This window comes from Acanthochromis polyacanthus, chromosome 5, assembly GCF_021347895.1.
Source record: "Acanthochromis polyacanthus isolate Apoly-LR-REF ecotype Palm Island chromosome 5, KAUST_Apoly_ChrSc, whole genome shotgun sequence".
Lineage (NCBI taxonomy): Eukaryota > Metazoa > Chordata > Actinopteri > Pomacentridae > Acanthochromis > Acanthochromis polyacanthus.
Window position 1 is genome coordinate 27966799 of NC_067117.1, and position 27888 is coordinate 27994686.

At 41.7% G+C, this 27888-nt stretch overlaps 1 protein-coding gene across 2 annotated transcripts; it reads right to left on the reverse strand.

Annotated features, from left to right (window-relative positions):
- On the reverse strand, nt 1-26880 carry LOC110955761 (constitutive coactivator of PPAR-gamma-like protein 1). Of its 2 annotated transcripts, XM_022200885.2 has the most exons (17): nt 26123-26874; nt 22831-23077; nt 22129-22211; nt 17998-18126; nt 17457-17547; nt 16206-16294; nt 15865-16115; nt 13806-13890; nt 13502-13723; nt 13183-13354; nt 11531-11780; nt 11256-11370; nt 10420-10629; nt 7458-7659; nt 6142-6280; nt 4982-5078; nt 1-1470 (listed from the first exon to the last, which is right to left on the reverse strand). In XM_022200885.2, exons 1-17 carry the CDS (start codon nt 26594-26596, stop codon nt 1150-1152), a joined length of 3177 nt encoding a protein of 1058 aa, XP_022056577.2. In that variant the 5' UTR covers nt 26597-26874; the 3' UTR covers nt 1-1149. The 2 variants fall into 2 exon arrangements, with proteins under 2 accessions (XP_022056577.2, XP_022056578.1); XM_022200886.2 differs by lacking the exons at nt 1-1470; nt 4982-5078; nt 6142-6280; nt 7458-7659; nt 11256-11370 and having other exon boundaries at nt 10446-10629; nt 26123-26880.
- Between the last annotated feature and the right edge of the window lie 1008 nt (nt 26881-27888).

Genomic DNA, 27888 nt, shown 5'->3' on the forward strand with positions numbered 1-27888 from the left:
TTGTACTAAAAGAATATAGTTTTATTAAGCATTGTAGCTAAGTTGCCTTCAAACACATCACGCCACAATCCATCAACATTCAAACCCAGCTGCTGTTCGTTCCTTTACAATCCATGGGTTAGGAAGAAACTCTGATCAACATACATAGAAGGTAATCTATATAGCTTGTTGCGAGGTCGACTGGGAGTGGGAGGGGTGTGGGGGGTGGGGGGGTTGAAGGGAGCACATCGTTTCTCTGATCACTAATGAAAAGATGGAAAGCTTCAGGAGAATTCGGTGGAAATGTTACATGTGAGAGTAAAAACAACACTAAAAGAAACCTCAAAACTGATCACTGTGGCGTCTCAACTGGAAGGTGAAGCACGTTGCTTTGGAAGCTACAAAAGGGGGGGCGATTCTTCTTCAAAGCCTATTCTATAGATTTTTTTTTCTCAGATATTTAATGCAGAAAACAGCAACAGAGAACAATATAGTATGAATACACTATTGCAACGTGGCTAGATAACTCTTTTTTTTTAATTAATGCAACAGAGGTCAATATCACAAAGAAATTCAAGGTCAGAACAAATCCGTTACTAACAGTTAACACCTTTTATGGGCTGTCGACAATATTAGCCACGTCTTTCATTTTGCGAATGGGCACTGGACTCGGAGGGATGGACGAAAACGGACAACATGCATAATAGCTACACACCTCTCGAACGGCGAAACCATGCACAAGCGGTAATACTGCAGCTCTACGCTTGATCCAAGAAACCAAGTTGACTATCAGAGTTTGATTTTTGTCTGATTTTAGAGCCGTTTCTTGAAATGTTACTTACAGCTAAAAGTGTACTGAAGTGGAGCTCGTCTGAACTAATGGACAGAGTTGCTTAAAGTCAACTGAAACTCAAAGTGGTGACCGAAGCGGAAGATTTTTGCTTTAGCGTATCAACCTAGAAGAACTAAAATATTCATTAAAGCTTCTTGAAGCTTTAATATGCTAATTCAGAAAGGAAAAAAAGCGTCATTCTTATAAACATGTACAAGTCTTGGTGACAAGGGAGTGAACGACTCCTTTAAACTACCAGTGTGTCCTATCTTGTGTGTTTACTGATATTCCTAAACCGGTTCCATCTTTCAACCTTCACCCTCTCTAGAAAAATAGGCTTACTCTTCTTTTTGTGAGACGGCGGCCTCCAGACCTTCATCTCTGTGGTAGCCGCTGTCTACATTTAGTGCATTTAAGTGAGGATTAGTATTGCACGTCTTGGAGTCACTGCTAAAGGCACTTTCAGGTTGGATGAGAGCCCTACGTTCGTCTTTATCTCCGTTCAGCTGCTCCGGTTCTTTGTCCTCCACACCGTTCTCTGTGGCTGAGCCGTCGCTCGGTGCAGGAGAGGATTTCTTCTCCTCTGACTTGGGTTTCTTTCTCTCTTTCACCGCATCGTGCCCAGATGCATGAGCAGGCTTGTGAGCAGTTCTGCTTGGCTACAAAAGGACAGACAAAAACGATCTTTTTAAAAGCTTCAAGCCAAAAAAACATCACACTGAAAGAATGATGGTGGGTGCTTTTTTTTTTTTAAATCATGCTACAAAGAGAAAATACAGATGTTAGATGGAAGTCCTGCTAACAAACCAAAAGGCTGGAGAGTCATTTAGTAGTTAATTAGCAGTAAAATAAAGGGGTTTTAAACAGAACAGACACCTGCTGAGAGGCTGTTTTGTTCCCACTCATCCCATGCTGAAAGCTCACACAATGGTTGCGTGTTCTGTTGTTGCACCGTAATTAAACAGTGAAAAGAGCAACAGCTGTATTTTGATCTTTGTGATACACACAGATACTATCCAGTGACTGAGGAAATCATCCCACATTTCTAAAAGGTGTTACTGGAGGTTGTTTTTGCAGCTTTTGTACAATTTTAACTTCCACAGTACCATAAACTGTAGGTCTTCTAAGGATAATTTGTTTCAGGGAACATTCAGATGCCTTCACGTTTTTGTACATTTTATGTTGGAGTTTTGATTTTACATGGAAAATTTGGCATTAAAAAAAATATCTAGTGGGAACAATTTTTTAGGGAACATAAAAATCAGAAACTGAAATTTCTCATTTGCCATTCAAATCCCTGCTCCAAACTGTGGTCAGATGCATCCTGTTTGCTTTGATAATCCTTGAACTGTGTCCAGAACCATCTGTGGCAATTCACACTGCATGCCGGGACAAAAACCAACTCACGAAGTTGGAAAATGGAAGAAGTTTGGAACCACCAGGGCTTCAGTGGTGGAGCCAGAAGGGCCTTTGTCAGAGAGGAGACCAAGAACCCACCACAGTCGCTCAAAAGCCGGGCTCACAATAAGGCGTTTTAAAATCCTAACAGATTTTGAAACCAGGTGCATAAAGAGAGGCTTCACAGGTCTTCTTTCTCATCTCAGTCATACACACTCTACAAGATTGGAAAATAACTGCACATCGCACACTACAAGATATTAATAACATAATGGTGCCGGTGGGAGCAATCAGGATGGCGTGCATCGCCTCACCTGATCTCATGGGGAAGCAGATCTAAACTAAATGGAGATTGGTGCAATGACTTGCTGTGATGTTAATAATACTTTGCAGAGAGAAAAAACAAAAGCAGAAGGCTAAATGAGTCTGGAAGAAGCAGTCAGCATGGGTTGTTTATTCTTCAGGGATAATCCAGGTGAGATACTAACTATTAGTTTTAATATCTGCAGCCAACATTAGCCTCAAGGGATAGAATGTTTAGCATTGCTTGGCAAAAGCATCCGATTCATAATATTAATTCATAAATAATAAGCATGTTTGACATTGCTTGGGGGGCTTCTGATGAGTCTGCAAACAGTTCAGGATTAAGACTGGATCTGTAAATGTCACACATTACCAAACAATTTAGGCTAACCATCGGTTCAGACGAAGACTCCAGACCAGATTCTCTTCCAATTGGCAGGAGGGTTTCAATGGGAAATCAGCCCAAAACTCCCGTAATATGAGCATAGTCTTAGAGAGAAATGGATGAACCTGTCCGAGGTTCTCAGCAACATCAGTCAGGTATTTATGGTAGGGCAGCTGGGCAGAAAAGATTACTTAAAAGAGGCATGAAAACCTGATTGGAGTTTACCAACGAGGAAAAAGATTGCCTGGTGTTACGTGACAAAGCTTGAACTTTTGGGGAAGAGTCTAAGCACTCAGTCTATACCTACTACTGACAGCAGGTCTACCATCTCTACAGTGATGCATGGTGGTGGCATCATCAAGCTGTGAGGAGATTTCCCAGCAGCAGGGACAAGGAGAACTGAGGGAAGGATGAACGCAGGAAAATACATAGAGGTCCACATGGACGTCAGACTGGGGTAACAGTTGACCATTTAGCAGGACACTGACCCAAAACAAACAGCCCAGACACCACTGGAGTGTTGTCTGGGCTGTTTGTTTTCGATACATTTACAGTCTACAGTCAGAGACTTGGCTTCAGGACAAATCTCTGACTGTGGTCCAATCAAAACCTAGACTTAAACCCTGATGACAGCAGAAGCTAACACTTTCAATCTGACAGAGCCAGACAGGATCTGCAGGAAATAATAAGAAACTGCAGAAATCTAGGTGTACAAAGCTTGTAGAGATTTACTTAAGAAGACTGGAAGCACCAACAGCTGCCAAAGAAGCTTCCCTGTGATGCTGAATTGAACATTCCAATATTTCAAAAATGAGAGATTTCAATTTAATAAATTCCTAAGAACCTTGTCCAGATTGATTTCTGAGTGTGGCTGATAGACGACGGCGCATTTTATACACTTACAGTCTACAATTCAGTTTGACAAAATTGACTCCCTGACATTTCTTCTACAAATAGAGAGCTCAGCGTCCCATTAAATTTGCAGGGGATATTCTGGGTACATGGTGTGTGACCCCTAATGTTTTTAGAGATTCGCTGACTTTTCCTCTAGCACCACCCTGAGGACATTTACACCTCTACAAAAGAAGCTTCAGTGCAGTTACTGACTACAGCCATGGTTCCCAGAGGATTTTTTTTAGCTTTTTTTTTATACAAACACTGCAGTATCTGTGGATCCCTGGTATGTTGTATTGATTTAGAATATAAATATAAAGTCTTGCACCTTTGTAGAAACAGCACAACCATGACTAGAAGGGTCGAGAACTCAGAAATGTTTTTTGGTGCCACAGATAAAATGGCATATTTTAAAAAGAAAAAAAAAAGATTTCAAGCTGAGATTTGGTTAATTTTCCTGGCATAACTGTACTTTACACATGATTAGTTCAAGCACCATCTGAAAGGTGGAAATCCAACAACTTTTAGTTTTATTCCAGTTTTTTGTGTCTGATAAATGGTGTCCTTTTGGCAATTTAGATATCATGCCTTTCAAATCTGCCAGCGGGTTTTGGGGTTCAGAGGGTTAATGTGTGTGGCATTCATTCATCAAATGAGCTTTTGACAGCTTAATTTAAGATGAACGGGAAACCCACAATAAACGCTGCTCAGTCTGTCTGGCCTAAAAGGATGACAAGCAAAGATCCATCTACCTGCCCCGTGAATTTTATTTTGTAATAAATGAAAAGAAAGTACAGGCTGTTATATACCGTTTTTAATGACACAAAAACAAACGTGGCCTCAGCTGGGTTTGCACATTTCAAGTCTGTCTGGAATACAAAATTCCCCACATAAAACAGCGTCCTATTGGAGGACAGTCCTCTTGATTTGTGTAACAGCTGAAGCATCAGAGCAGCTTTTCCTAAACTGAAAAACTAAACCTGAGATGAACAAATGTGGGGCAAACAAGGAAGCTTACCCTTCATTTCTGCCTCTGCTATGTTTTTTAATTAGGCAAATACACACAGGTGGATTAATGAACAGGGGAGCACAGGAAAAATTCAGATTGCCAATGTGTGTAATTAACTGTAACGGCATTTATTGATTGTTTAAACTGTTTCCATGTTAATAAGGATTCATCACCGACTTACCAGGTATGCTCCCTGACTCTTGAAGACTCGAGTGTGGTACCTTCCCCCTCGACCAAACGTCCTTATGACAGGTGTGGAGATCACACCTCTGGGACGACTACAGCAAACAGAAACAATTCCACTTGAGGTGCGTTTCCATCCATTTTTATACACATTTTTTAATAATCTGCACATTGAAATCCCTCAGTGGACATTTCCAAAGATCTAAAAGTAGCTGCTAATTGTACTTCCAGAAGATGTAGAAGTTGTTTACTACAGATATATTCAGAACAGTCATAAAGTGTATTGCAATAAGGAGAATTAAAGAGGACCCCTGAGAGCTCATGTTCATTACACTCTATTCATATTTTCTATTTTTCAATACGACACTTTCTCAGAATAACACATTTGTGGACAAGTGCATTAATGTACATTTTCTTTTACATACTTTCTTGTAATTCTGTTTAAGTTTGCACCACATTTGAATGAAACTAGGGATAGACTGATCGCTCTGGCTGATTATTGTGGCACATATTTGACACTTTTTCCGATTAGCTCTATCGGTAGATTATTGAGCGATAATTGATGAATTAAATGCACTACTTCAGGTCTGATGCAGTCTCCTCTCTGTCTGTCATCACTGTGTGGTTTCAGAAATTCCTCTTAAAGACAGACTGCAAAAACAGGTCAAGAACACACAAGCCAAAAACTAGGAAATTAGCTCCTCTCACAGTAGCTAAGGCTACGTTAACAGCTAAGTTAGAAGGCAGCCACAGATGAATCTGAAACACAGTCTGGACAACAATAATTGATAATGCTTTAAGATATGGACCTTAGTGGACAATAAAAGGGATATAACAGTGAAAGTGCTACTTTAATCACTCTTGTTTCTATTTTACATATTCCATTAGAGTCACCTTATTAATGAAGAACCCTGGTTATGAACGAGAGGCTCTCTGCTCTCACATGCTGTTGAACCATTACATATAATGTATATCAGTCCTAAATCTCTGCCTTTCTTGATTACCTGTCCTTGGCATCGGCCCTGAAAAACCCACATTAGTCGATCACCATATAAAACCCAGCTACCCTTCATTTCTGAAGGGTAGCTGCCTTACAACTAAATGATAACAGATCAACACAACTGAAGTCCATGAGGCATATAATCTTTCTGTTCTTACCCTCTGTTCGGTCCACCAACAGACACCACCTGGACAGGGAAGCCTCCTCTTCCTCGGCTGTGTCTCATGCCGGCCCACTGACCCACCACGGTGCCGGCGATCTCCAGCTTCCCACCTTGTGCCGAGATTCCTTGAAGTCCTTACAGAAAGAGCGAGGAAATGATCAAGGATGTTAGACTTACGCTTTTTTCACAATCATCCACTCCTGTCGTACTTTCTACTTCCTATCTAGAGACCACTTTACAGTGAATGATGTAGGGCAAACGTAACCCTTTTGAACACTATCCAGTCTTGGTGCTACTAATTATGTCACTGCTGTCGCTCAGTTAAAACGCATCAAACCAATGCCAGCTATGGTGGTGAATCGACAGAAATTTTTGTGAAGGAGTCATATCATACAACGCAAATTTTCAAATTGAATAAATTAATCTAACTTTTTTTTTTCTTTGTGTTGTGATACACCCCTCTTCTTCCATTCAATGCAGCTTCGCCCCAGTTCATACAGGCACAGAGTCAGGCCAGGCACGAGGCTGTGCAATCGTGGTCGTAGTCACTCCACTCCTCACAATTAGCACGCCTTATAACTGAGGCAGCGTTCATTCACTCTGTATGCTCTGTGCTTGCCCCATTGCTGCTGCTTCAGCCTTCGTCAATCGTCAGCCTTCTCCTCCTCCTCCCCAGCCTCCTCCTTGTCGTAAGAAAGATCTGTGCATGTATAGATTTGCAGCATTTGCTTCCTATTCAGACTGTTCCATACTGTATTCTTTTAAAACACTGTCGATATGCAGCTCTGCCGGGGAATTGTGATCTCAGAGACTGTCTGTGTCAAGCTTTCGCAGATCGTTTCAGAGCATCACCTGAGCAGAGTCGCTGCCAAACATGAATGCATGTCAGTCTGAAATAAATGGTGAAAATATGACAGTGTCTTATCTGAAATATATTAATATGAATTATCATTTTAGATTTGACAACCCACGGCTCATGGATTTGTCACGGACCTGCAAGATAGCCGTCTAATCTGTGGAACTGCCACCAATCCTCAACGGCTCTGTTGATCAACTGCAACTTTCCTTCAACGCAATGCATGATGGTACATATTGTCGGTTAGTGACCATCGGCTGTACACTTCTTTTCATGTTGCATTATGGGATACTTTCAGTGGGTGTACAATCATGACTTAACATTCAAACAGCACTCAAAAATGGCAAACAAAAAACAACAACATTGTAAGAAGGGGTGTCACAACGCTCTCAACAAGTCAAACTATCAACGCATGAAAGCCCAAACCTAAAACTAGGCGGCCTGTTCTCACTCACCGGCCATCCCCCTGCCTCTTCCTGGGGGCGGTGGCATCATTGGTGGCGGGGCGTAGAAGGAACCAGGTGGGGGGTAGAAAGGCATCGCGTGAGGAGGTGGTGGCGGCAGTGGTGGGAACGGAGGAGGATGAGGCAGGCGGGTGAAGTTGAGACCTTCCAGGATACTCTGACGCATCTTCTCCACCTTGGCGGCCAGCTCAGCCTGAAGAGAAAGAAGCCGCACAAGTGTTTCGCGACTGGCTGCAACATCTGAATACCTCCTATCGTCTCGGTGTGAAACCGAGCATTGCTGTATTGGATATTTTTAATACTGGCTAAAAATAAAAGGTAGTTATCAACCTCTCAAATCAGCAGCTGAAAAAAATCAATATCAGACGACTGCCTGTGTTTAAGTGTCTCTCTACAACAGACTGCTTCATTAGCCCTACTGGCCTTAATGGACAAGAAAACCTTCCAGCACGAAGAATTAAACCATTATTTAGGTTGTCAGCTCATGCTCGTAAATGTCTGAAAGCCAACTAGTGCTGTACAAGTAATAAATGAGCTCTGACAAAGGTTTCAAACAGCCCAGCAGGGCTAACAGTGGTATGTTCCACTACTGTGATGTTTGATAAATACCCCAACTCCACCTTCTATTGGCATGTTTCTGAATATTTATGTGGACTGGGAGGAATTATATGAGGAAGTATGCTAATGGGATATACAGACAACACTGAGGTTGGGTTGGCATCACCAGATCTTGGATCTCAGCTGGGGATGAATGTAGTTTTATGGCCAGTGATACGTCTCAGTATCGACATGGAGCATCAAATTCTTACGAAAAGCGCTATAAAGGAAGATATGGCAGCAAAAAAAGTATTCAAAGAAAGATCAACATCAGCTGTATGAAAATATTTTGACTACTCAGGATGATGCTGGCTTAAAAACAGGTACTTCATCAGCGGCGTCTTGCAATTCCTGCCACTACATGAAACAACACAACTAATCATTATATGAAGCTCAGTATTAGTGCAAAGCAAGATCTGAATGCCATCCAAAGCAAAAACCTATCTTTGATGCCTTTACCAGTGTAATACCATATGAGAAAGATTCCAAACAGCTGGGAAAATCATTTTCCACCTCGTAAAAGTTTTCCAACCAGACAACGGAGCCCTACACAAGTCTGGCCAACCTTTTTATCAATGAGGACTTCCAACTGAAAAAGTCTCCGTTTGCTAAAAGCATTTTTTCTTGTGGATCATACAAGTGAGAAAATCACAGTAGGGATGAGAAAGTGTTGGTTCTTCTTGCTGAGGATCAGACAGCTACAAATTCCCAACATCACATATTGTTTTTTTTTTCATAGTCAGCTATAAAAGCCTTTTAGCCCAGTTTAACCTGCAGGAGTTTCTGGAGGCTTCGTTATTGTGTTCTGTGAAATAAACGCATGACAACTGAAAACAGCTTCATAAAGACATAAAGAAATGAGGCAAGCAGAAAATCTGCCCAGCAGCCAACAATTACAGTTGAACTACAGAATAACAGCTGTCATGGATGATGGAAAATGATTCGAAGCCTCAAGAGTCTGCGATGGAGAAACAAGATAAATGTTTCACTTCTGTAAGAGAAAAGTCTGTTGGTTTGGTGGTAACCAGGACGGGTCCTGAAGGGTTGGTGTTGTGACAGACTGATAGGAATCAAAGAAGACTTAAGACTAGTATTGGTGAGAAATCCATAGAGCAAATCTTCAGCACCGTTTGCCATCAGGCTCACTGGGGTCCAGTGGAGGAAGGGTTCTCAGTTATTTGAGCAATCATTGGCGAACGTCATAGTGAGCCCCAACTGAAACATGAGTTCAGTTTAGTGGTAAAAGCTGTCGCTGGATTGCGTTTTGGTTCACATTCTATCAGAGTTTCTGCCATCTGGATGGCGTGCTTAGCTTCTGTGTTGCCAATTTGGTGCTCTAGTTTCTCCATGAATGTCATTTACGCTTTTAAAGCCTCATTTTTCATGCTGCAGCCTGTGTTCTGAGATCAGCCCAGTCCTACGCTTCCCCTTCAGGCTTGAATTTATTTGAAAGAAGACATGCAGGGTTTGGAGTTGGTATAGTTCATGATTGTTTTGATTGGTATATATAGGTAATTAATGCAGACACTGATAAAGCACATAACAATTGTGGCCCTGCTACTCTCTGCTGAAGGTGTCCCAGTGAGGTCAAGCCAAGGAGCCTTGGAGTTGTGTAATAGCATCTTCTATCCATGGTGGGGTGCTGTAGGACTGTGGCTTGTTATGTTTAAGTATGTCTTTGTACAACAGAAGTACTATGTGTGGCTGTATGCTGTCCTTACAAAAAGGTTTGTTTTTGTTTTTTTTGTTGCAATATAGCGTGAGGGACTGAAAGAACATCCTTCCTTTGCAGTCTGACAAACACAGGCATCTATTTAATTCACAGCACAGACATATTTGGTTAGTCAAACTATTATGGACCAGTCTTTCAACAACATGGACTCATTTACAGAATTCTTTCACGAATAAATGTATTCTATCTACTGCATAGTTGGATGAAATGTATTTTAATTCATGCAGATATATCAGCTTTAAGACAAACCACATAAAAATAATATTGCTGCAAAGGTTTCAAGTTCTAATAAATTGAGATCCCTGGTGCAGAAGCACAATGTCTGTTACAGGTGAAAAGTTTACTTTTGGTCCGTCTGAAAACAAACTATTCAGATGATCCACGTAAAAATGAGTTATTTGGACCTCACACTAGTGGCTCTGATATGCACCTTTTGTCAGACATCTCTCTGAATCCCTACATAGAAGGTGAAGAATACAGAAAAGATACGACCCACAGAGCCACAAAAGACAGCAGGCTGAAATAAACCACAACCATCCCTTAAAAACTACTTCTAAGAAGCCCCAACCCGGCCTTCAGTTGCAGCATGTTCCACTGACATGCGATGGGTGTGGATTAATCTACCTGACCATCACAGAGGTCGATGAGCTGGGCCTTCTCCCTGTTGGCCCTGATGAGTTTACTCTGAAGCAGCTTGCCGTCAAAGTACATCCAGGGACAGCAGTGCTCCCAGGGAATCGGCTGTCCGCAGGCGTCGTTGGCAAACAGAGCCATGTCCACCCCGCTCATGAACAGAGCTGCCAGCTGGACTCCCCGGGGGTCCAGGTTGTCGATCTGTGCAAGACATATACAGAGGCTTGTAAAATTTAGAAATGAACAGAACAAAAAACGTCTAACATAACACCCACTCAGCATTCAGATTAATCAAGTGCAAGGCAAAGCACAGAGCAAGCAGAAGCAGCCGCATTCACGCCTGCCTGCTAAGACACAGCGATGGACGATCTAATCCAGCCAAGACAGAAAGCCAGCAGACACAACCTACATGTTCTGACATCGGCTGACAGAGATACACACAGAGACCACAAGGAGCAAAGCACACAGCTTGTGTGGATGGTTTACATTAAAAAAGGCCGAATGAGAACAGAGGTCCGGCTTCTGTATGGCTCAGGACGAGGGGTAGAGTCGATAAACCATCCACACGTGACACGAGAACCCCTCAGAGCTCTACAAATACATCCCTTAGTGCAAAGCTACAGCTTCTGGAACAACGTGCTGGTAGAAAACAGCATTTTGTACCAGCACAAAACGCAGAGCAGGTTGTTTAGTCTGCGGAGTATGAGGAGTGTCCAGAGAATACAGGAGAGAAATCGAATACATAAAAGCTGAATTGTAGCCAAGATCTTCCTGAACTTGTTTGTGTTTCTCGGACACGCCTCATATAATAAACACTACAAAATCACCTTCAGTTCCTGCAGCTGGTCAGGCTCATAAAGTTTAGGAGAAAGTGCTTGGGCTAGGAAAGCGTCAAGTTCGTTACGACGCAAAATTCTTACTCCTGGCCAATGTAACATAAACCTGAAGCAAAACACAGAAGGTTAACAGTGTTATCAAAAGAGCAGGAACTGGTCAACACTGTCTTCATAAAGCCTCGCTCCCTTTCACTGTGCATCACACTGGTTTCACCTAGACTACAATCTATGCATTAAGGCCACGGGCTTTCCTGGACCGTACTCACCGGAGCACACAGCACAGCACCAGGAGGGGCGTGGGGACGCTGGCTGGGTTCAACATGGCCGGAGTGTCGGAGCGCATGCAGGCCAGGAACGCCCTCATCCTGCGGTTCTTGTCCTCCACAGCCTTCCCCAGCCACAGCTTCTTCAGGTTGGGACAGGTCCACTCCCTGAAGGGCAGAGCCTCCACCAGCTCCGGAGTGTGAGGAGACTTGCCTTTGTAGGCGGCCCACTCTTTGACCATGATGTGTGTGTCTGGGAGGGAAAAATCAGACATCACACATCATCAGAGCAAGACACTTAAAAAACACAATGGTCTGAATACTAACTTTCCGACTGTCCTCGAACTAATCAGAATACTTTAAATTTTACTGGGAAAAACATACACATTAAATCCCAATATCATGATATTTCATCAAAATCACTGTATACTGCATGTCTGACTTAAAAAAAAAAATAGAGCTACATTCTATAAAAAACTTTTTGGCTCAAAAAAAAAAAAAAGCCAGTAATGACTCAGCTGCCACCAACAGCTGTGAGACAAAAATTCAGGGACTTTTCAGCTGAACTGGAGGGTGTGTTTGCACAGTGAAGATATGAGTCATATATAGAAACAAGGTAAGATCAAAAATAGTGAAAGATCGACGGCATGCAAAGCCACCATTTTTTCCCAGTGTTAGTAACATTTTCAGGCTCTTAGAAAAAGCTATATATGTTGATTACAGTCTTCTTAGTTTGTGTAAACTGACTAATCAAAGAAATCCATCCATCAATTCATTATCTATACACCGCTTCATCCTCATTAGGGTCGTGGTGGGGCTGGAGTCTATCCCAGCTGACTTTGGGTGAAGGCAGGAGACACCCTGGACAGGTCACCAGTCTGTCTGAGGGCTACATATACAGACAGACAATCACACTCACATTCACACCGACGGGCAATTTAGAGTCACCAATTAACCTCAGCATATCTTTGGACTGTGGGAGGAAGCCGGAGTTCCCGGAGAAAACCCACGCATGCACAGGGAGAACATGGAAACTCCATGCAGAAAGATCCCTGTGCAGCCCTAATCAAAGAAAGTGAACTAATATTTTCTTTTCTGATTTATGGCATTTGACTTTTGTTATGCTGCAGAGAAGATGACATGCAGGCCCCTGCATTTAATTCCAGTGTCCAAAACATATATTCTACTGCTGAGCCCTGAGGCGAGTACAAAGTTTGCATCACCCATAGAGTCACATTTACATCTGATTGGGGGGAAAAAGGATCATTACTGATTTGTGCACATTATCTGAGGTGGTATATGAGTGAAGCTGGGTTTACACAATCTTCTGTGACGTCATGCGTTTCTAACAGAAGACACCATTATCTAGAGATCGTAGATATCAGTAAAATGGGAGTCATTTTCTTGGTTGATAAATACTTCTACCCACTGCCCTATAAGGACTGACTTCCTGCACCTGAAGGTCGTTAACATGACTGGAACAGGAACAAGAACACAAAGATATGTTGTATTTACTGCTTGACCTAAGCCAGATCAGCTGCATCAGGATGGGCACTGAAGCCTGGTATTACATAAGCTTCAAACACAGAAACAATTAACACAGACCCAGAAAGCGATACAGTGACAGAAAGCAGCTCTCCAGTCATTGCACTCACATTCAGGGAGGCAGTTTTTCCTCATGGCGAGTCTCTCAGCCTTCTTCCTGGCCTCCGCCTGGCTGAAGAGCACTCCGTAAACATACTGACGGATAGGTCGAAACAGCTGCACTGCTGAAGGCAGGTCTTTGTTAGCTTCATCTTCAATGGTGACAGATAGCTTAATCTCTCCCTGCAAAGACATACCGTTACCTCAAAGGCGCACAGTGACTCAGACGTGGATATTTCACATTCCACCTACAAGTCTGGTGTCTGTGTACAAGCTACGAAAGCTACTAGCAGCATCACTCCAAACATTAGCAGAATCAGTGTAGAGGACCTTGGTGAGGACGTGGTAGATGTAGGGGTACATAAGACCCTTCCTGTGTCTGTGCTCGGCCACTCGCAGGACCTCGGGGGCCACGGCAGGGAGAGGTGGGATGGTGATGTCCATGTGGTTCCTGGTTGGCATGGAGAGCAGGGAGGGGATCTGTGCATTCAGGCTGTGGAGACCACCGGCCTGAGATCCTGGACTCGCAGCAGAGGTTCCACAGAGATCGGACTGAGGGCAGAAAGAAGGCAGTTGTACTTTAGCCACAGTTTAATGCTGCAATCCTCTGTTAGCCAATTAACGCTGAACTCACGTTTGATTGGTCCCCCAGGTTTCCCTCTGGTGTGTTGTAGGAGTGTCCATTTTTCTGCCACCCTTCCTTAAGGTCGTTAACGTGACTAGAACAGGAAGAAGGAAAAAAAGTTCTGTTACATTTAGTGCTCGACCCAAAGCAGATCAGGTTCATCAGGATGGAGCCTGAATGTCTGGCATTAAAATGATTATTAAATACCAGAGGATCAGTTAGCTCTGACATTAATGGTTCTGCTATCAGTGCTGGAGAATTATTACTATTATTGCTACATGACCGTTATCTTGCACACTTTATCTTAACAACTCTCAGAATTCTAAGATGCAGTTTAGCCTTTCCCAATCCAGAATGGCAGTTAAAAATAACTATAAGTGTGGTTGTGTTTCACTGCAGTCGATGAGAAGCTTCTTAGTCGACCAACCAAACTCGTATTAATTAACAGGTGCTGCCTTATGGCTTTACCTGTGTTGAAGCGAGCAAAGCAGTGGTGTTCCAGCACATCCTGCTGGTTACATCACCTGTCAAATGGTATTTTACTGGCACATTCAATCTGGTGTTTCCGCAGAGTTCATGTTGCAGATTTTTACTATACTGTTCTTGAGCGTCTGAGAATATGTCAGCATAGATTCTCATGCATCCATGAGAAAGAAGAAGAAGAAGATAACTGGGTTTACAAAACAAAGTCCTTTTGTGACTGTATTTGAATTTGTATTGCTCAAACTTGTACAACTGGAGAAAAAAAAAAAAGAACAACAGAACGATACAATTGGCATTCGTATGTAATAAATTGAAACTGTATTCCAATAAACCTGAAAACAAAAGGAAGTCTTGGAAATTGATTTCTGTTCAGGGCTGAAGGTAGGATTCAATAAATAATAATAAATACAATTTTAAAGTGACAGAATTCATTCATAATCTATTACACTCTCTTTCAGATGTATTTCAATGCAGTTTCAATTTAATAAGAACAAAGTCCAATTATGTGATTCTATTTTACATTTTTATTTCAATCATTGAAGCTGAGCAACACAAACTCAAATATAACTCATTCAGACTCAGTATCTGGTGGCACAGATGTCTCCATCCACCTCAGGGTTCTGCTTTCTTTCTTTCTTTATTTGCATAAAGGTGAGATCACTCCTTTTTTATCGTTTCATGTGCATATCGTTTTAACTTTTGTGTGTACTTCCCTTTGTTGTGTTAAATTATCACCCGTGTGCATTAATACATATAGGCTAAAAGTAGTTCAATCCGAAAGAAGGTGGTTAAATTCACAACAAACTTTTATCCTCTTGGTCTTTACAAAAATAGGTCAATCAATAAATATCGACTAAAATAAAACTTTTCATCAGGATAGACTTTCCAGCTATCTCACCCAGACAGAACAAACTGTGAACTGAAAGCAAAGAGACAAAACTTTTTTTTCCTAAAACCTCTTAATGCACAGTTATCATGTAATAAACTGTAGACCAACAAATGCACCTGATAATTACAATGGGTTGAAGCTTCTGGAATAAAAACGGGCTGAAAGCATGTTTCAGTCACTGAATGTTCTTGAATGTGTCTTTTGGTGTTTTTGTGTTCTTGCATAAGATAATCCATAGGTTTTTAAACAGTGCAGGTTAGGTATATATGTATACAGTCCAGATTTGGAATGAAGATGAGGTTGTAAATGGTCTAAGAATCAGGCTAATTCCTGAGTATGTTTTCTGTGGTGCAGATGAGGAAGAATCTGGGGTGACAGATGATGTTTCATCAATATTTGTGCAATACTTCTGTCACTGAAATAGGAAATGCTCTTTTAAGTTGCATTTTTACACTGAAATTTTTTTGCACAAAGTTACTTTCTGTAATGTTGATCACAATCGTTCTCATTTTTTGCCCCAATGGTCATGCGCTGCTTCATTAATCACCTTAATATTTCCATTTTTCATTCAAAGGGCCGTGGGACCCTGCACAGGACAAACTGATAACATCTGAAACCATGAGAGCAGCGACGGGGCCTCCTAATGAATGAATGAAAGGCTCCAGTAACAGAGAGAAAATGCTGTGCTGAACTCACTTGGCAGTTGTGCCTGAGCTCTCATCGTTCTCCGAGGAGGAGGATGTGGAGGAGGCGTTGAAGAAAGCGGCCTCTGTGTGGTTGGGGCTGCCGGCCTCGCCCGGGTTGATGGGAGAGGACCTCTCGTACAACGGTGTGTGCTTCCCTTCATCAGGAATGTTGCTGAAGCTGTTTTGCTCCAGGAGGCCTTTCTCCACAGAGTCCACAGACAGATTGCGCTCCACCAGAGGCTCTGGGTACGAGTGCTGGGCCTGAACACAGCCATTAGAAAAGCAACGTGAAAGCTAAAGCACGTGCAGCAGTACATCGCTGGTGTGTTCTGTGCTGTACTTCGGTCTTACCCCGGGTTTTACAGGCAGCGGCACCTGTGGAATGTTGAGCATTTTTGGTGATGGCACTGCAGCACACACTTCTGTGTGTTTTGGTCTGACTGTGGAACAAACACAAAGAAATAATTCAGAGAATGAGGTCCAGATTTACAGCATTTCTACAGTTTTCAGGCTCTGTCTCTGATCACATTCACTGCATACTATAGTACATTTATTTCATGTATTTACTATTGCTACTATTAGTCTTAGTTGTGTTTGGGAGCTTGCTCTTTCTACTTGGATTAGGTATTTCATTATTTTATCTGGCATTTTTGTATTGATGAATCTTGAAATTCTTTTACCATGTTTTACTCCGTTTCTCCACTTTTTCCTCTCTGGTCTTTGTCCTTTTGTTTGGACTGACCAGCACTCTGTTGCTTTTATTTTTTGCCTCATTTGTACAGCACTTTGTAAACTCTGGTTTCAAAAGCTGTTTTATAATATAATAATGTTACTGTTGTTAATACTAACTATACCACTACTATTACTACTGCTAACAATAATGATGACAATAATGTGCCAGTCTCAGTTGGAATTTGCTTCACACCAAGATAGAAAATGTAGAAATACTTGTGTGGGAGGTGCCACCTTTTAACCCATAACCTGCAGAGCTTGAATGATAAAAAGTAACTCGACAAATGCACAAGAAGTCAAATAAAAATCATCTTGGCCTCACAGACATCAGCAGAGCTTTCATATCTTCCTTTACTGCACAAACTTTCAGCTCTTCTTGTTGTTGGTCTCCCTGCCTTCAATCTGGTCCTCAGCAGGACTGCAGCTCAGCTAGATTGAGATCATTTGTTGGAAATGATTCTGGCCTCACAGAATGCTCCTGTGTATTCACCCTGCTGCTTCTGACAGAAATGAAATCATCAATAAATGTCAGCGTGCCAGTTCCAGCTGCTTTTGTGTTTAAAGGGCTTCATTTCCTAGATATGGCACTTTAAGGTAGCATCCATCATTTTATTGAAATTGGGCCAGTTGAAGTGCAGAACCCGAAGGAATCAGAAGGCGTAAACGTCCAAATACAAGTACCACTGTAGTCTGAATACTTGAAGAAAAGATGTCCCTGTTTTTATGTAGTTCACCGTTACAAAAACACAGATAACAGCGCTGATGGTTATTTAGACTGTTTTGTGTAGGCATAGCATGAGACTTTCCAGACAATCTCCAAGAGACATGGTGTAGCGGTATTCATTAGAAAAAGATCAGATAGAACCCCACCTAGGTGTGGAGGGAAGTGAGGGGCTTCGCTGGCTGCTGAGTAGTACTCCACTGCCTTCTTGAAGCGAATGATTTTGTCATCGGTGCAAGACTGCAAGAAAAATGGAAAATCAGTGCACAGTTCAGAGTCAGAGAACAGATCAACGACTGGTCTTTGTAGGGTTCAGTTAAATTAAATTAAATTTCATTTATACAGTGCCAAATACAATTCAAATTGTTTCAAGAAGCTTTACAGAATCCATATGCCTTACATAGTGGCTGCTGTTTGCTTTGTTAAAAGGTTTGTTTAGAACCTGAATTTTAAGAGCTGAGCAGCTGGGGAAGAATTACCAGTCCACTAATTATCTGCTTTCCTGTTACAAATCTGTCAGCTGATTGTACTATTTATTGCTCTGGGTACTTTGCATTTTCAATTCTTAGCAAAGACAGATGTTCAGATGTTTTACTACTGTTCCTCTGTACATTCAGTACATTGCAATGAAACTTTAAAGTAAGTACTGGCAGCCAGCGTTGCATGAGCCTCAATGTTTACTTTTCCTACCTGCGAATGCTTGAAGATGTCCTTAGCGATGGCCTCCAGGTTGGAGATGTCTGGGATGTTGCGGACGTAGTCGGCCACAGCCTTGATTACGACGTCACAGGGAGGGAGCACGAGCTGGTGGGCACGAACCTGAGAAAGATCAGATGAGAAGATTAGAACGAGGGAGCCAAATCGGATGTCCTACACCGTCATCTCAAAAACAGGAGGATTTACGTGCTGACATGCTTTCATTTCCAGCAGGTTAGACTAATAGAACTGTCTCTTCTCAGGCTCATTGAGGGAGCTGCTGCTAGACTCCCAACAACAACAACGAAAAGTGAAGCAGGACTTTTCTCAAGTCTCTGAACTGGATTCCAGTGAGTCAGATAATGAAGTTTGAAGATCTGGTGTTTGTCATCTGACATACATCTGACTTCCACCTTCTAAACCCTTCTGTGGCTGCTGAGTGTTCTAAGAGTACAAACTAAACACAGAGAAGCAACATTTAGGTACAGTGGGAACAACACTCCCACTCTGACCACCTTTAAATCCGTAGCTTCTTAGGTTTTGATTTCTTTGATGTGAATAGTGATGATTAGATGTAATTTAACAAGAAGAATCTTAAATGCTTTGTTGTAATGAACAGGTGTGTGTAAATTAAGTGTTTTTCACCGAACAGCAACTGGCAAGGCAAATGTGAGTCTTGTTTCTGGAACAACACCATGACAACAAACCACCACTCCACCATTGCTGCGTAACAGACTAGCATCGCCCTTTGTTGTGCTGATTTCTGATTCTTGTCCGACACAACGAGCATCTCCTCCATTTTCTTGGTAACCAGGGTGATGAATTATACCCATATGATCGAAAGCTTTTGAAAAAGAACAACAGTAGCGCCCTAGTGAAAAGTTTAGACATTCAGAGACTACGCTACGATACGCTGTCCCTTCATTGAGGGCAAAAAGACGACACGCTATATGGACACTAACCTATTTCTTTTATTGCTGTCCTGTGTGCACTTCCAACTACGCAAAAAAAGATTCTAAAGGATTGAGATTTGGTGAGAAGATTCAAAACTGGACATTTTAGAGCAGATTCTCTACAATTCTGTCAAACCAAAAGGTTCTGTTGATGGTCAAAATGCTCCATTTTACCTGGAGTTTGACACTTACATAAAAAAAGCACAGGACAAAAACAGTAAAGCCGCAGTTTCGGTCAGCTGAAAACCACTTGAAGGAATAATTTCAGTTGATTTCTATTTGGCATATTTCTCAGTGTGGCTGTTGTTGCTCGAGGGGTCGTGCTAACTCTGCACTATTCACTGCTATTCTAGAGACTCAAGGAAATGACGAGGCTCAGAAAAGTCAAGGCTAAAAGCACGAGCTCCAGGAATTATGCTGCAGCCATAAACACAAAAGGAGGACAAATACTGAGACATTCTGACATTTTTCACTTATCATTCAAAATGTTGAACTGATTCTATCCTTTGTAATGATGAAACACGATCAATTCAATTCAAAATAAATGAGACATAATACAGAAGAATCTTCCAAAATTTGGAAATGTTAACTCTGAAATGTTCCATATGTTACAAAAATATGCAAGATGCTTTCATTTTTTAAATTCAAATTAAGTTAGAGCGTCTCTATATACAGATTTCGATCTGACTGGGGCCCACTGATGGGAGGAAGGGAAAAAATTCAAGTAAAGAAACATGCGCAGTGAGGATGTTTGTCCTGTTGAGTCCCACTCGGTAGTGGAATGTAATGTGTCAGTATGCGTGTAGCTGAGCCTCAGTGGCACATGTGAACCAGATGGCTTTCTGTTTAATCGCAGATAGTCATTTAAAAACTGGCAGCTGAGCCGTTTGCACACTGTGCCCTGAAACTGTCTGCCGCTGCTGCCATGCAACTGTCACACTCCACCGTTCGCCGATCCGTGGATGTGCTATTTCTGTGTGCTGCGCTCTATCAGACATTAAACTCCAGCAGCTGGTGGATAAGCGCCCAGTGATCTCCTTGTTTAGAGCTGCTGAAGTTTAGTCAAACTAGCAGTTCAATCCTTGAGCACTGATGTGGTTCAAGCCTACATGAAAGCTACCGATACGTGCAGGTCAACAGGAACAAGGCTTCATAGGCTATATTTTTCAGACAACAGGGAGGAAATGAGGACTGGAGTTCCCTCTGCTTGCACTCTACTAACCAACTGTATCTGTAATCATCAGGGAAAGTCAAGGAACTTATGCTGCATCTAAAAATTCTTAACTTCCATGCACCACATCCACTGAAGCAGAACTGATTGGTCATCTGTTACCTCAAGTATAACCTGCATTGGATCATGTTAATTGTGCAGTATGAGTTACCATGGTGATGTAGTCCAGTAAGAACTGAATCACTATCGTAGTCATAGAAATCCAGGGTTAAACCTGAAGTTAAATCACCAACCTTAAATCCTACTTCATAGTACAGACCTTGGGATTAAGGTTTTAAAAGAGGGATAGCCTGATTTTCAGCCTGGCCGATTATCTTGGCTGATATTTGGCATTTTTCAGATTATCGATGTTAGTATTTTAATAGACCGATTATCGATGAATTGAATGTGCTGCTTTAGGTCTGATGCAGCCTCTCTGTGTTTGTTGTCACTCTGAGGTCTCAGAAATGTCTCTCAAGCAGCAAAAACTGACATGAAACACAAGTCGTCGCCACAAACCAGGAAATCGGCTTCTCTCACAGTGACTAAAGCTATGCTAAAAGCTAGCGGCTAAATTAAAGGCAGCCACAGATTAAAGTAAAACAAAGTCTGGAAAAAATAAATAGTAAAGCTTTAGGATTTGGACCTTAGTGGGAAATAAAAGTGATAGAACAGTGAAAGGTTAAGATAGGAGAAAGGAACTGCAGAAGACAAACTGATCAACCTCAATAATCTCAAATAAACAGAAGAGAGCGTCCTAATTTAATCACTGCTATTTCTATTCTACATATTCAGTTACAGTCACCCTTATTAATGAAGAATCCTAGCTATGAATGACAGGTTATCTGCTGTCACATTCTGTGAAAATATTACAGAAAATATTACAGTGGCTCCACAGATCGGTTATCGGTCTTACTTTCTACCACCACAACAAAAATAAAACCCATATCTGTCAAACCCTAGGTACAAGCACAAACAAAAATGGGACACTTTCAAAACTCGATCTAAACTGGGACAGTGCTGTCCATGTAAACAAACCGACTAGTTTATTGTTGACCGGGATCAAGTGATATAAAGAGAATAAAGGTCAGAGCACCAATCACAGTTAAAATCAGAATGGGTAGTTATCAAAGCACTGCTTCATAGTCCTGATGAAGCAGCTTAGCTCATCATGTGAGTCTTAAATTCGGAGTAAGTATAATTATCAATAATACGCTTTTCCTGAAAATCATCTTGCAAAATTTAGCTGTAGTGAATTTATCGTTACTACCGCTACCTTTGTCTTACTATTGTCATAGCCTGGTTTTGACTGCACTCTGTATCATTTACATTCCTGGGCTGAGGAGTTCCTGTTAACTTCATGAGAAGCAGAGACTGTAATGTTTAAAGGAAAAAAGCTACAATAACTTTTACTGTCTTGTTGGATTCTTAGTCAGACCTCTGAACATCTGAACTTTCACTTGAAATATTCCCTCTGCATTTTTACCCTTTATTAATCTCTTTTTGTACGTTAAAACAATTCAAAAGACAAATACTGCTACGCCTTGACAGTTTCAATTATGGCTCATCCAGATTTCCACAACAGTTGCTAATTTAGTCAAATTAGCCTTGCAGACAAATTAAATTTGAATTTCCCTCGGGATCAATAAAGTATCTATCTATCAAATATGTAATACTTTAGACAAACGCACACAAAAAAACACAAGTTTTCATTGCCGATAAAGCTGTACATGTCTCTATAGATGTGCATCTCCACTCTGGTCGATGAATCCACTGCTGTGCTGGAGGTGTTATTTTCTGCTCCACAGCTACGGGAGACTCTTGACAGGCTGAGTGGTAGCTGACCTTTGTGCATATAACTGTGGAGTTAACCTTTAAAACCATTTTTCACACTGCAGGAGCAAAGTACTGACTTGTGATAAAAATGCGTGTTGCAGTGACTTTAAAGAAATCATCCTTTACCTTCAGTGATGCTAATGGATGCTCTGGACCAAGTAGGTTCCAGTGAAAGGCAGCCAAGTCTTCATCAGGCAGTATGTGATTCCCTGTGCAGCGCATGAACATGTTAGTAGGCTTCTGTTGTCATTGCACAATTAAATTAAGCAGCAATGAGTCAATATTATTAAAGTACAGCAGGAGATGTGCAATTTTAAAACATTTAAAATCTAGAAACAAGTGTATCTGTGAAAACTTTTAAAGACAGCCGATTTGGTGCATGAAGAACCATAAAAACACTGGTGTGACTTCTAGATATTGCACTTTTCTCAACATATATGAAACATTATGGCTCAAAGTTTTACAAAAATTACATACAAGGTGCAGCTGTATGTACACGTGTAGTTTCAATAAATACATACAAGGTACATAAGGCAGTAGGTGCATCTGATGCACTTTTACAAAATGTTTCAAGATTCTCTAAATCTTACAGTGAAAAGATAAAATATCACTGAATTGAGCTTCTAGTCGGCACTCAGGTCCAGACAGCTTGAGAAGACCAGCAGCTAGTGACAGTTTAGTCTCTTTCTTCCCCCAAAATTTGCCAAAAAATGACTGTCTGCCCTTCTTTTTGAAGCCATATTTACATCAGTTTACAGCTACTTTCACCTGGATCAGGTCCAGGCAGTCAGTCTGAGCCTCATCCATCCGGTTACTTGTGCCACCTACCTAGAAGTGATGCAAAAATGATAAAACGATTTGGGCTGAGATCAAGCTGCCGGGCCACTTCGTGCATTAGGTACTGGCTGGTGGTGAGGCTTTTGCCGTTGCGGCTCAGTTTGAGGGCGTGGGCGCTGAAGTAATACGGGATGTTGCTCAGAGCGTAGTCCGAGTCGTAGGCCACCAGGCCGTGGAAGCCGCCCTCCCTGCATAAGGCTATCACTTCCAGGTGGTGGTCCTCCATGCTCTGGATGACCTGAAGAGGTGCACAAATGAGAAATAGGCTTTAGGACGGCAAAGTCTCAAAATAAACCTCTTACACAGACACACCGGTGTATGAAGGCACTCGCGTAAAGAAAACGAGATTATAAACAAAGAGCAGTTTGCTTTGACACTACTCAGATAATTGAACATTCAAAATGAGAGACTAAAAACAGGTAGCGCACTTAAAATGTGGTCCAGAATGCCCAAATAAAAATGCATTACTATATGAATTCTCATCTATGCATTATGAAAAGCATTTTAACAGCTGAGCTGGTTCCTATTTTTACTTGAGATGAAACTTTAGGCGTCCTCATGAACTGATTTGTGAATTTTAAATCCATACACACATTTCAGGGAACTCTATGGATACATCTTACAATGAGGAAACATAGTGGGTCAGCCCAGACTTAATAACAACACCAGGTTGTGGAATATGGAATAGCCAATAGCTGTTTGTTTCACCTGTATCTGCCCAACACTGAAGCCCATCGGCAACACAACACACTGCTGCAGATGGTATCCTGTTTGCTTTCAGGGATCGAGGTTAGTGGTCATGTAGCCCTCCAAACGGCCTTCTTTGGAAGGATAGATGATCACTGATCCTCCTTGCAAAACAAAAGGGTGGGACCATTTGGGTAATTGGGACTGTGCCTAATGTGGCAGATTGGAGCACCCCTAACATTATACATACCAACAACATGTAAAGCTGCGTTCTCTCGTTAGAGATCAACAACATTGTGCTCTTTGTGTGCAAAAACAACATATTAACACTGGTCTTTAATTCCTAATTAACATCTTAACTGCAATAGACTGATTAACCTCCTGGCTAATAAAGGTGAACAAGATTGGCTAAGTTAATCAGTATTAGTATTTTTATTGATCAATTACTGATAAGTTAAATTTCAGAGCTGATGCAGCCTCCTCTGTCTGTCGTCACTCGGTGGTCTCAGAACCGTCTCTCAAGCAGAGTTTGTAAAAACTGAAGAGAAACACAAACAGTGGCTATGGCTACGCTAACGGGTTAGACGAGTTAGAAAGCAGCCACAGATTAACCTGAAACAGAATCTGGAAAACAATAATTAATAAAGCTTGAAGATCTGGACCTTAGCAGGCAATACAAGTAATAGAACAGTTAAATATTGAGAATAATAATGAACAGCAGACAGAAAAGCACAAGACAAACTGAGTAATCACTCCAATTTCTACTTTACAGATATAGTTTAGTTACAGTCACCCTTATTAATGAAGAAGCCTAGTTATGAATGAACGATTCTCTGCTATCACACTCAGTTCAAAACGACTGTATATATAGTGGACGTAGCATCTGGCTCCAGAATTGAAGCCCACCCGGAAGTGTCAAAAACTTGCAATATCCCGCCGTCCGCTAGGGTTGGCTCCAAAAAGCTTTTCCTCCATAGACCCCAATTCATTTTTGGAAAAAAATAAAATTTGATAGACTGATTTTCTACAGCTCAGGATTTTTTTCCCGTTAGTTTTCATGGTCAAAATGAGAGATTAGGTGGCCGATCTTAAAATAAATCAGTACTGAATTTTAAATAAATCGTTAAAGTTGGCGGAGCCAGGGGGCGTGGCTATACTTGATAGACAGTCCCATTGACTGGTCCTGCCCCTAGTTGCTCTCTGGTCCAGTCTGTTTGATGACGCTTTTTATGTCACTGGCTCCAAAAAATCCAAAATGGCGACCAGAAAGTAGCAAAATCCGGGCTTCATTTTCTCGGCTTTGAAACCAACGGGTGACGTCACGGTTAGTTTACGCCTGGTTCAAACATTACATTTAATGTATATCGCTTCCACATATCAGTTATCGGTCTTTCTTGACTACCAATAGCTGGCAATGGTATCAGTCCTAAAAAACCCAAACATATATCTATATGTAAATTCATCATGCCTTGTACATTGCCATTATCATCCTTTTTTAGCTTTAAAGTACAGCAAAGTTTTAGCTTTACTGTACTTTTGTAATTCTTGTCCTGCTTCTACCATACCTCATCTGTATCCAGCTGACGTAAATTTCCCTGGTGAGGCATCAATAAAGCTTATCTCATCTTATAATGGATCTGGCATCTTTAAACCATGCAGATACACAGCTAAAGTAAAGAGGTTTTGTACTCTGCCATGTTCCATGACAAGATAAGTCTTAATTAGTCCCACAGTGGGGAAATCTGCATTATTACAGCAGCAAATACAGTGCAAATAATTAAGGAATGTAGTACAAAGTTAAAAAGTAAACTCAAATATATATAAGTACTAGTAATCCAAAAATAATTACTATACAATAATTAATGCACAGATTGTCTATATTGCACTAATTACATGTAAGTAATGAACTAAACAGAGCACTTACTCTTGTGTATGCATTAAAATATTTTTTTTCCAGCAAAATATTCCTAATTTATAGAATGTATTGATATTGTACCAATGCGTGACAGTTTTGTTTGTTTTTAGGGAGCATTTTAGGGCTGCAATGTCAACTATTAATTGCAAAAAGAGTGCAAAAACATTTTTAAAGGTGTTTTTAAATGCATGTATGTTCCAATTACAGATGAATAAGACAGCTGGAATATGTTCACATTTAACAGGCTGGAATGAAGTTTAGGGTCTTTTTTAAGTGCATTAATGTCGACTTTTGTAATAATAAATTTCTACTTTCCAGCACGATTTCTTCTTACAGCTTCTTTTTCTTAATTTTTTACACCTCAGTGAGTCAGGTGTTTTCAGGACCTGGCAACCCCTGGCCTCTTCTTAATGACCAAACTGCATTACAGTGCATGAAAACACCCTGATCTCATGTCACTAAATCACAGCGAGTAAAACCATTAAGGATGAGGCCACGGCTCCCACCCCGAGGCACAGATTGACTCGGCGTGGGAGCAGATTTGTCCGTGGATCGTGCTTAAAGTGGTGAACATGGTGGGCAGCAGCTAGCAGGCTAACGGCGGAGCTAACGTCTGCCGGCGGCGCTCACACACACCGGGCTACACTCAACAGGCACCGGCAGGCCGATGTTTCCACTCACCCCGACCCGGAACCTGAGGAGAGCCAGTCGGATGCAGTGGGCCATGCACACCGGAGGGAGGAACCAGACTTTGGGTGGCGGGGTGCCCTTGTTCTGGACGTGGCTGATGATCTGCTGGGCGGTCTGCCTCTCGTTCACCTGCCGCTTGACCCACTCGTGAAGGCGGCCTTTCTCCAGGGCGCCATTGAAGCACACCAGGAGCTCAATGTTGCCGCTGAAGCAGGCCTTGGAGAGGGCGGCCAGGTAGCCCAGCATGTGGTTCCACTGGCCGCCGCTCACCCAGTCGGTGTAGAAGCCGCCGTAGAGCCGGTGGAGGCAGTTCTCGGCGTCCACCAGCAGCCTCAGCGGACCCTGAGGGGGTCTCTGCCGGCCACCTCCGACCATACTCCCCCGGGCCAACCTCTGGAGCTCCACCGGCACCACAGCGGCGGGACAGTGCTTTTCTATGTACTCTTGGAAACCTTGGACCCCCATGTTGAGTTTTAGTCTGAACAGACGAAAAACTTAAAAGTAAAGAAACCGAAATATCAGCGGGTCGCGTTGCGCCTCTCTCCCCGCTGACAGGGACTGACAGCCGGCTGCTGGCTGCAGACAGGGCTGCAGGTGGTGGAACAGTCTCCAAAGAAACGAAATGAGGCTGCTATTTAGACATGGTCGGGGTTTTTTTTGTGAGTTCTTTCTTTCGATTCATGGCTTCTGGCTGCCATGTGTCGGTTCACGGAGCCATGTCTGCGGCTGTGAGTCTGTCCGGAGGGACGCAGCGAGAGGGCGGCCCATGTCGTCATGACGCACAGGCAAGGCGTGCAAGAGCAGGAAGCAAGAGGCTGGACCAATGACTGGGCTGGACCGTCACTAGCTTCCGGTGTAAGCAAAAAAAAAAAAAAAAAAAAAACCTATTCAAAAAAATGCCATAAAGAGATCATCTGCTCTTCTTTCCTCATTTATATCAGTCTACAAAAGAGAGAGAAACTTTTTTAAAAAAAAGCAATAATAACACAATTGTAATAACATAATAATTTTCTATATGTTTAGTATTTTGGATACATCAGACTAGTTTTCATGTGCAATATCATAAGACTTTTCTTTAATAGTCTCATCATCTGTATTATCATTGTCAAGTGCAATACTTCTATACGAATACGTCTGTTTGCTTTCAGTTCACTTTCTGTTTATCTGTTTTTTGTTTTTTCATTTACAGTTTACATTCTGTACTTATATTATTTTCTTTTATTTAGACACTGTTCCTCGGCACTTAGACAATGCACACAAATGCTTAGACACTTTCATCTTGTTCACTGTATTCTTTTCATATTTCCATTAAACTATCAATCTCTGTGTAATTGTGTCTATTTTCACTGATCTTTGTTTATTGCACTGTGACAATTTCCTCCAGGATGCATGAAGTTGATCTTATCTTATTTTATTTTGATACGAGTGGTGTAGCTTAGACATACTGTACATAAACAAAATAAAGGCAAGATAAGATAAACTATATTTTTCCCTCCCCAGGGAAATACACATGTTCCAGCAGCTAGATTCAGATGAGGCGTGAAAGAAGAAATCATAAAAGTACAATAAGACTAAAATAAAGTAAACCCCTGTACATGCTACATTTTCCAAAAAAGACCAATGGAAGAAATGCTGAATTGGAGATTGCATAAAGTTCCAAAAGAAAATGGATCAGAGACTGGCCAGTAATGAGCAAAGACTGGATGTAAACACTCTTGACAACTTTGACTCTTCAGGCTTTGAAGGTTTTGCTTCCT